Raw genomic sequence first — 10,612 nt, 5'->3', positions numbered from 1 at the left:
TCGGGAAGTCGGCAGGATGAACAAGTTTCATTCACATCCTGCATTAAAAGTGGGAACAGTAGAGCTTAACTCTTCGGACTTCTTCGGATCATTCTGTGTGATAGATCTCGTCACTGCGGTTGTAATCCCCATATTTCCGCTCATTGAATCTACCGGCAGGAAAGAAGCAGAAACAATATTGTTTGAGGTATTTTTATTTTAATGTGTTTATATGGGGACATTATGGGATGGCAGGTCTCTGGTTACTGTGTGTTTATTAGAGAGACTTCCTGTTGTGATGCGCTTGTTATCAAACCATTACTGAGACTGACAGCAGCGACAGAAGAGAACTCAGCTTTTATCTGGAAACAACAATCAGCCTCAGGAACGTCTGACTTCATCCTCGCTGACTATCTGTCACAGCCTCCCAGTATACTCTGGGAGTATACTGGGAGTATACTCTGATATACTCTCTGCCCACTGATGTCTCCATGAAGGGAAACACAGTAAATCTGCTGCTGACACACTGAAACAAATGTCTGCTATAAACTGTTGATGTGAATCTGAGTTGAAGCTGCGTAGCAGCAGAACGTCGGTGTTATTGAAGTAATTTAGTTTTCTGTCTGAATTGTTTGTTAAACCGAGCTGCAGAGACACTTTCAGGCCCGATCTCATGGTTGTCTGTATTTCAGTAAACAACCTTTCTGCTGTTGTTTTTAAGAAACAGCTGAAATATCTTGACAAATCTTTTCAGGATTGTTATGAACTTTGTTTGAGATATTCCTGGTTGTTGGGTTATTTCACTGATGGACGCATTAGACACACACTGCGACTGTAACGCTGCTTACTACCGATCAGATGATTCTAACAAGCACAGTAATGAACTTCAGGTCATAGTTGAAGCAAAATACCACAATCAATTCTCAAGTACGACTCACAAACATGGACACAAGAATGTTTTATTCTTTTGTTATATCTCTCCAACATGCTGACATGAGCAGGAACAAACCCAACGAATCAGACTTAGAGTCACTGTGACGGACTCTGCTCATATTTCCACCACTGGTTCAGCAAAAACATCTTACACTACTAACCCTACTACTACTACTACTACTACTACTACTACTGCTACTACTACTGCTACTACTACTACTACTACTACTACTACTACTACTACTGCTGCTGCTACTACTACTACTACTACTACTACTACTACTACTACTACTACTACTGCTGCTGCTACTACTACTACTACTACTACTACTACTACTACTGCTGCTGCTACTACTACTACTACTACTACTACTACTGCTGCTGCTGCTGCTGCTGCTGCTGCTGCTACTACTACTACTACTACTACTACTACTACTACTGCTGCTGCTGCTGCTGCTGCTGCTGCTGCTACTACTACTACTACTACTACTACTACTACTACTGCTGCTACTACTACTACTACTACTACTACTACTACTACTACTGCTGCTGCTGCTGCTGCTGCTACTACTACTACTACTACTACTACTACTACTACTACTACTACTGCTGCTGCTGCTACTACTACTACTACTACTACTACTACTACTACTACTGCTGCTACTACTACTACTACTACTACTACTACTACTACTACTACTACTACTACTACTACTACTGTTTTCTGATATTCAGTGTCTTCACTCCAACATTTAGTAGTTCATGTGAAATAAGATCAGTCTGATGTTCAGTCTCTGGTCTCAGACACACAAATCACAACTTTTTTTTTAAAAGGTTGTGTACATTTTTTTATGTACATTTTGGAAAAGGTTATGTATATTGTTAAATAAAGTTATGTACATTTGTTAAAAAGATTATGTACTGTATGTTTTAAAAAAATGTTATGTACATTTTAAGGAAGGTTGTATATTTTAAATAAGGTTTTGTACACACACACACACACATATATATATATATATATATTTTTTTTTTTTTTTCAAAGCTTGTGTACGTTTTTTAACAAAGTTTGTATATATTTTAAAGTAGGTTATGTATATTTTTAAAATACTCTGTGTACATTTTTGTGTGTTTGTATTTGTTGCTTTTCAGCCTCTCTGGTCGTCATGGTAACTGAAGCTGTTGGCGAGGAGCATCACAGGATGAGAGCAGCGCTGTGATCTGACTCACACTGAGAGGAGACACTTCACCAAACAATACAGCTGACATTTAATACAACCTGCTCTACTTCCTTATATAACCGCCAAAATAAGAGAGCAGGCACAGCAGGAATCATAAAGAATCAGAAACACAGCATCAGTCTCTGTTTCTGATTATTGTTCACAGTCATCCAAACAACATTTTTACAATATTTAAAAACAAAATGTACGAAAGTAATGTTTCTGTAACATGAAGGTCATCTAATGTGATTCTGGACAGTCGTTCATTGACACCCTGCAGCTGTGATCAATCATCCTTCCACCTCCACAACAAATTTAAAAACATGAAATGATGAATTTCTACTTCGCTCTCCATCCTGACTTTATGTTTGTATATTCCACAATGAAATATTTTCAGTCTCAAGCTAATGTATTTAATTTCCTAAAACAGCTGGTCCAACTGTGGTTTTTAGCAACAAAAAACCAAACAGATTTGGTGCTGTAGTGAGTGTTTCTGTCAGCAAGATGGTGTCTTTGCGATCAAAATAAACTACAGTGTGTTCATGGTATAGTAATAATAGTAACAGTAATGCAGTGTTTATTATTTACAGCCACCAGAAGAAACAATCAGCAGATCCAATCATCATGAATGAGGAGAAAAATCTGGAGAACAAAAACTCAGTGTGCCGTCAAACTCCTGAGAGTGAAACACACAATGTACTGAGCCTGGGACAGGTATCAGCAAGGTGAGACCAAAAACCATCAACATCTTTATCTGAACCATCAAACAGTACAGACTCAGTCAAGTGTTGTGTGTCCAGATGTTAAGTGCAGCCCAGCAGCTGTGTTCGAGGCCCCCATCATGAACAATGTGACACCTGGCAGCCCTCCAGGTGGGGCAGACGTGAAGGACTACAACTATGTGGCTCTGGTCCTCGGTGTGCCCCTCATCCTGGTCATCATCCTGGGAAACGTCCTGGTGTGTCTGAGTGTACTCACCGAGCGCTCCCTGAAAACAGCCACCAACTACTTCATCATCAGCCTGGCGGCGGCCGACCTGCTGCTGGCCGTGCTGGTGCTGCCGCTCTACGTCTACTCCGAGGTCAGTTTCTGTCAAGTGTGACTTTACACCTGCATACACGGTGAGGACAACGCATCACTATGTGTCTGTGTTCAATTTAGTTTCTGGGAGGCGTCTGGACGTTGAGCACCTACATCTGCGACGCCCTGATGACCATGGATGTGATGCTGTGCACCGCCTCCATCCTAAACCTGTGTGCCATCAGTGTGGACAGGTGAGTCCACCTGTTCAACACATCTATCTCTGGAGGACTAGCCTGGATCTAAATCTGACCAAAGACTTCAGTTTGAGTCTCATTACAGATGAATTCACATGTCAGAAGAATAGAAGATTATCGCAGATAAATTAGCATGAATAAAGAGTCTCAGTCGTTCCAGTGTGATGTCCTCCATCAGACAGGAAAAACTCCCCTTTAATGGGAAGAAACCTCAAGCAGAACCCGGCTCTCAGTGGACGCCATCTGCCTCGACTGGTTGGGTTGAGAGAGAAAGAAGGAGGGAGAGACACAAAGAAGCAGAATAATAACAATAATAACAATAACAGTAATAGTAATAGAGATGTGATTAGCAACAACAAACAGCAGCAATAGCTGGAGAAGGACATTAGCAGAACCACGAAGGCTCAGCCTGGATCCTGGGGTTTCCTGTGAGATGAGAAAGCACAAAGAACTCCAGGGAAGAAGCAAAGTTAGTGACATGCATTAATAGTACATGAATGCATACAGATGGAGAGGAGGAGGAGAAGAGAGGAGCTCAGTGCATCATGGGAAGTCCCCCAGTAGTCTAGGCCTATAGCAGCATAACTAAGGGCTGATCCAAGGCGAGCCTGGTCGGCCCTAACTATAAGCTTTATCAAAAAGGAAAGTTTTAAGCCTACTCTTAAACATAGAGAGGGTGTCTGCACCCCGGACTGAATCCAGTAGATGGTTCCACAGGAGAGGAGCCTGATAGCTGAAGGCTCTGCCTCCCATTCTACTTTTAAAGACTGTAGGAACCACCAGTAAGCTGCATACTGGGAACGCAGTGTTCTAGTGGGATAATACGGTATTATGAGCTCTTCAAGATATGATGGTGTCTGACCATTAAGGGCTTTGTAAGTTAGGAGAAGGATTTTAAATTCTATTCTAGATTTTACAGGAAGCCAATGTAGCGAAGCTAAAATGGGAGAAATGTGATCTCTTTTTCTAGTTTTAGTCAGAACACGTGCAGCTGCATTCTGGACCAGCTGGAGAGTCTTTAGAGACTTGTTAGAGCAGCCTGATAATAAGGAATTGCAATAATCCAGCCTAGAAGTAACAAATGCGTGAACTAGTTTTTCTGCATCTTTTAGGGACAGGATGTGCCTGATTTTTGTGATATTACGTAAGTGAAAAAAGGCAGTCCTTGAGATTTGATTTATGTGGGAGTTAAAGGACATATCCCAAACTGTTTGAGCACTTCTAGTAAGTTAAGTATAGAGTCTTCTGGGTTCAAAAATTAAAGGAGTAAATCATCTGCATAGAGTGACACCTTGTGGATCATTTCTCTCCTCGTCACTCCAAGAATTCTTTCATTGGTAGGTTGAGCAACAGGTATTGCAAGAAGCTCAATGGCCAAAATGCTTCAGTACACAAATTGATCTGATATTTACTAACAAACCAGAAAGAATAACTAAAAGTTATAATTTAATCACTGGTTTATCAGATTATAACCTAACCCTATGTGTGAGAAAACTGACTAAAAGTAGATTTAAGACCACGGCAACTAAGACAATGATCCTTCAATGCATAACCAGAGCTAAGCAAGAATTTACCAATGAAATTAACAGATTGAACTGGGATGATGTTCTGTCCTCTGATGATCTGGACTATGGTTGTGATACTTTTACTCTGAATCAACTCTGTGAGGGAAAGATTTAATGTGAGGATACAGATAAAATCTAAAAATAAAAATAATTTACTGTGGTTTAATGAAAATTTGTGGAAACTAATTAAATCTAGAGATGCTGCACTAAGGAAGGCAATTAAAGCTAGAAGAGACACAGACATGCTGATTTATAAAGGTTTAAGGAACAAAGTTATCCAAGAGCGAAGAGAAGTTAAATCTTGTTTTTATTTCAATATACTGAATGAGGTTAAAGGCAACAGTAAATTGATCTGGAAAAACATCGATAATCTCACAAAGAGGGACCCAAAACTTTTAGGAGATTTTAAATTCAAAGTACAGGGAAAGTTAATTGAAGATCATCTTACTGTTGCCTCTGTCTTTAATATTTTTTTTCTTGAGTCTGTAAATAAATTAGGAAAAAAATGTATGAAAAGGAAACCGGATGTTGTTGCTATAGATGCTACAGGTCAGGTTTTAGAAACTAATGAGTTACAAGTAAATAAAATCATCAGCTCCTTAAAAAGCTCCAAAAGTAGAGATGCTTTCTAATATGACACCATGTTTGTCAAATCACACAAAGATATTTTAACTCCCCCTATTGCTCATTTAATTAACTTGTCTTTTAAACACAGCTCCTTTCCTGATGACTGGAAACGTGCCGTTGTCACGCCTGTTTTTAAATCTGGAGAAGTTGAAGCCAGTAACTACAGACCAATAAGTAAACTGCCAGTACTCTCAAAGGTTGCTGAGAAAGTTATTAAACAACTGACAACATTTCTTAATACAAGCAGTTTTGGTCTACATCGTTTGCAGTTTGGCTTTACAGCAAATCATTCGACTGAAACTGCTACCTTGCACTTAATAGAGCAAATTAAATCAAGACTTGACGAAGGAGGAGTAGTTGCTGCTGTATTTTTAGATCTGCGTAAAGCATTCGACACAGTCAATCATGATGTTTTAATATCAAAACTCTCTAAATTTAACTTCTCATCTAGAGCACTGGCATGGATGTCTTCATATTTATCTAATAGGAGACAATGTGTTAAAGTTGGTGACACACTGTCCAGTAACATGAAGTGCACAATGGGTGTTCCACAAGGGTCAGTGTTAGGTCCCCTATTATTTAGCCTATATATTAATGATCTCCCTCAACAGTGTTATGATGCAGAACTACAAATGTATGCAGATGACAGCGTTGTGTACACACATGCAAAAACAGCTGAGTTAGCTGCTGCTAAGCTAACAATCGCATTAGAAAGGATCAAACATTGGTTTGATCAATCATGTCTGAGTCTAAATGTAAACAAGACAAAAGGTATGTTTTTCTCTAAGACTATGGTACAACCTCATAATGCTGATATTCTCATCAAAGGTGAAAAAATTGACATAGTCACTGATTTTAAATATCTTGGTGTGACACTGGATCCAAATTTGAACTTTAAGAAACGTTAAAAAATGGTTAAAACCATAAAGTACAACTTTAGAGGAAGAATTTTAGATTATTCTCAAATTTGTGTCTAGTTTATAAATGTTAAATGGTTTGTCCTCCTCCACTATGTGACTTTGTGTTCACTCGCTCAGTAAGTTCTATTAGATCCTCCAGAATATCCTCTATAGATTGGACCATTTCATCACACTGCATCTGGACAGTCAGCTTCCTCTGTGAAGCCACAACTCAGTGGAACATTTACCTGATTATATGAAGAACTGCAGTTCCATCAATACATTCAAAAATCAACTAAAGACGAATCAGCTGTGTGACCACTGAGTGTAGTTTACATTATCAATTTTTAATTGACATTGTGAGTGTATGTGATGTGCTGTTGTGTGTAGCTTTGTATTTTGTATGGTTTGTTCTTTGTGGGGTTTTGTCAAATCAAATAAAAAGGGAGATAAGCAGCAGCCTTGCCTTGTCCCTCTTTGGAGAGGGAAGCAGTTGGACGTGATATTATTAGTGTGGACAGAGGCAAGTTTGGGATAAATTTGATGTTTCCAGAAAATGCTTTCCAGTTTGAGAGAAAAGACCAATGACAGACCAGAGCGTTAAGTCTTCATCCAATCAGGTGCAGGTTCATGACTGCAGACACCTGTCAATCATCTTTGGTGTAGCCTCTTAGAAACCACATCTTTAGTGTTTTAAACCTCCTCAAAAATAAAAAGCTGAATGGAAAGTTTGCTGTTCTCTCACCTGCCTGCTGCATTTCAGGTACATTGCTGTTGTCGTCCCTCTGAAGTACAACAGGAACCAGTTTAGCGTCCGGCAGCTCACCCTCATCGCTGCCACCTGGGTGCTGTCTCTGGGTGTGGCCAGTCCTGTGATCTTCGGCCTGAACCAGGTGCCGGATCGTGACCCGAGCGTGTGCAAACTGGAGGACGACCGTTTTGTGGTGTATTCGTCCGTCTGCTCCTTCTTCGTGCCTTGTCCTGTCATGCTCTTCTTGTATTACTGGATGTTTCGGGGCCTGCGGCGGTGGAGCGGTCGCAGTTGCTCTCAGGCGGCAAGTGGCAGCCGTCACACTCTTTCTTTACGACTCGGTTCAGCTCTACGCCGGGTGAAGGCCACAAAGACGAGTCGAGAGAAAGTCACATATGCTGCGCCGGCCGGATTGAGGCCCACCTCTCCCTCAACTGTCTCCATGACGACACCTTCAGCAATGCCAGCGACCGAGCAGCAGCAGGACGGGGCGGCGGCAGAAAGCGACCCAATGACTGCGCAGATGGACAGCATGTCGGATGCCGACGCCACTGAGAGGAAGGAGGGAGGAAGCAGACGAGAGAACGGCCCGAAGACCACGAAGAGAGGACGAAGGAACAGCAAGAGCAGCAGAGTCAGCGGGAGGGAACGCAAAGCCATGAAGGTCCTGCCTGTTGTAGTGGGTGAGTTTCATCATCTATGAGTAAATTCTGCTGTTTTTATAACGACTAACAGCGACACCGACACAGTTTATCATCATGTTATTTATTAGATAATGATACTGTTTTGTAACGTCTAACAGTGACCAAACTGAGGACGACAAAATATTCATTTAGGACTCTCATTAATTCCTCTTTGCTCACATGCTGCATGTAAAGAGTTTTATTTTCATTCATCCATCGCTCTGACATGCAGCATGAATGACAATTAAAAAATATAGCTGCTCTTAATACTGTGGTTATAGAAGGTTTTTGTTAAAACTAGGTTTAAAAATCATTTTTACAGACTCACCTGATCTCTGTCTTCATGTTCAGTACAGTGTCGTTGACATGTTGGTGTGAAACATGTAAATAGATGCACATTATTGTTCACGTTACATGCAGAAACATGTTATACGTCATTTAGTATAAAGTCCTTAGACAGTCACTGCTACGACCGTCTCCCAGCCGAATGTGACTGAATACAAACATGACGTGATACATGTGACTCTACAGGAGGCGAAGCAGCAGCTTCACCACCTGCAGCAGCAAACCGAGAACAAACACTTGTGTATTTCTTGATGTTAAACAAGAGATTCCCCCTCAGCTGGACGTTTGTAGAAACAGTTTTTTGTGTTTTACTGTAACAGAGAGTGAAGCTGTGATCCTCTCAGTAAAAACAGGAACTGCTTCTTTCTGTCTCCGTGGAAACCAGCAGTTTCACATCCTCATTTACACATCAATACTCAGAATGTTGACTGAACTCTGAAAATATATTTAATTCTAATTCAAAGTCTCATTTTGGTGTAATTCATAATAATTCATAACTCAATATCAGTTGAATTAATCCTTAAACAAACACGTATGAATGAGTAACATGCAGGTGATTTCAGACTCAATCTATTGATCACATCAGAGTGATTTTGGGCCAAAAACCAGAAAGAAAAAATATTTGTAAAAATATAGAAAACAATGACACAAAGATCATGATTTATAACTCATAAACTGCAGCTGTAACTTCACATAATGATCCTCATTATATGACTAAAGAAGACAGTAAACTTCATATCGTACCTGAGGACAAATCACTTTGATCTGATCGGATCATAAATGTTGTATCTCTGTTTATTAATTCAACTGTTTAAAGGTTCAAAAACCTGATAAAGTTAAAGAAGCTCTTAAAATAAAATACACAAAATATAAACGTCAGTGAGCAGAAGAACCATCCGTCTCTAACTGTGTCTGTCTTTTGTCTCCAGGTGTGTTTCTGGCCTGTTGGACGCCTTTCTTCGTCGTCCATGTCACCAAGGTGTTGTGTCAGTCCTGCAACATCAGCCCCACCCTCATCTCCGTGGTAACGTGGCTCGGTTACGTCAATAGCGCCGTCAATCCGATCATCTACACCGCGTTCAACACTGAGTTCAGGAACGTCTTTCACAAGCTGCTCTGCTGCCGGACGTAAAACTCAAACTGTCTCAAACTGTCCAGGTTTTAATGAGCCGTCTTTACAGGAACGTCCTTTAAAAAACCTCCAGACATGAAAAACTGTCACCAACTGGTGGAGGACGGTTTCTGACCAAAGCCTTACTTTAGATATAAACTCTATAAACGTCTGTGTCTGTGATTAAAGCAGAACAGTCATGAGATATAATCATATTACAGTCATGACTACTCTCCACATTACAGCTCACAGGCATAAAATATGTGAATGTGCAGAATTTAAATATACTTTGATATATGAGTATTTTCATGTTGTTTTTAAAGGTGCAGGTTTTGCAGATCAGTGCAGTTATTTTTATTGTTTCATTTGTTTTTACAGAAAAACTGAATATTTGTGTGACTGAAGCAGAAAGCATGAAGAAAAGTGTGTCTGTGAATGTTTGACCTTTATCAAAGAGGAAAATATTGTTAGTAGTATTTTTATCTGTGAAGTCAAGGTGACCGTGAGAAACTGTAGCTTCATAAAGAGATCAAGATTCACGTCTGAGGAGCTGATTCAGATTCAATGAAAGTAAATTTAATAAATGTAGAAATCAGACCCTGATACTTTACATTTTAAGAGATTTTCTACTTTAACTTGCCTTTATTCTTCTTGCTTCATTTTTTATCTGAAAACATTAGAATCCCTGAAACTGGAGATAAAAGGTTTATCACTGATTACTCCTGTTGAATGTCGTATTTTAAACGTGTTATTTAATGATAACCTGAATATTTCTTCCTGCACTGATGAAATTATTGAGACTAAGGAGGAAATGAATCTCTCAGCCTTGAAGGGCTCTGACAGGTTGAAATAATGCTGGTTGGTTGTTTTGTGTCCTGCAGGTGAAAATCTTCCCTCTAATGACACGTCTGCTTGTGGGCGGAGCAACTTGTCCACCTGTCACTGACTCCAGAAGCCACCCACACTTCGTTTTTCACTCCGTGACGTGTTTGTGCAGAAGATAAATCACAGTCTGACATTTTAATCTTCTATCACAGAAGAGCTGATGTTTCCAGGGCGTGGGAGGGGGGGGGGTGGGGGGGGGGGCACATCTCACTCTTTGTGTGCTCAAACAGCCATGGAAACCACAGGGGGGGGGTTACCACGGTAACACTGAGCCCATACGTCCCACAGACACCTTCAGCAGTGACATGTAACAAACATGAGCTGAGACTCAAGAGTGTTT

The 10,612-nt window shown here is 40.3% G+C and overlaps 1 protein-coding gene across 1 annotated transcript in view; it reads left to right on the top strand.

The window, feature by feature from the left end:
- drd4-rs (dopamine receptor D4 related sequence) overlaps positions 1-10,023 on the top strand; it is a 14,388-nt gene extending 4,365 nt beyond the window's left edge. The window contains exons 2-6 of the mRNA XM_044344157.1: positions 2,062-2,125; positions 2,844-3,210; positions 3,291-3,403; positions 7,261-7,931; positions 9,206-10,023. Of these exons, the coding sequence (XP_044200092.1) occupies positions 2,062-2,125; positions 2,844-3,210; positions 3,291-3,403; positions 7,261-7,931; positions 9,206-9,408 (1,418 nt within the window). The 3' untranslated portion in view covers positions 9,409-10,023. The remainder of the gene's footprint in view (positions 1-2,061; positions 2,126-2,843; positions 3,211-3,290; positions 3,404-7,260; positions 7,932-9,205) is intronic.
- The last annotated feature ends 589 nt before the right edge of the window (positions 10,024-10,612 follow it).

The sequence above is a fragment of the Thunnus albacares genome, chromosome 23 (assembly GCF_914725855.1).
Source record: "Thunnus albacares chromosome 23, fThuAlb1.1, whole genome shotgun sequence".
In the NCBI taxonomy this organism is placed as follows: Eukaryota; Metazoa; Chordata; class Actinopteri; order Scombriformes; family Scombridae; genus Thunnus; species Thunnus albacares.
The sequence above is the reverse complement of the archived record's forward strand: the minus strand, read 5'-3'. Positions and strand labels throughout refer to the sequence as shown.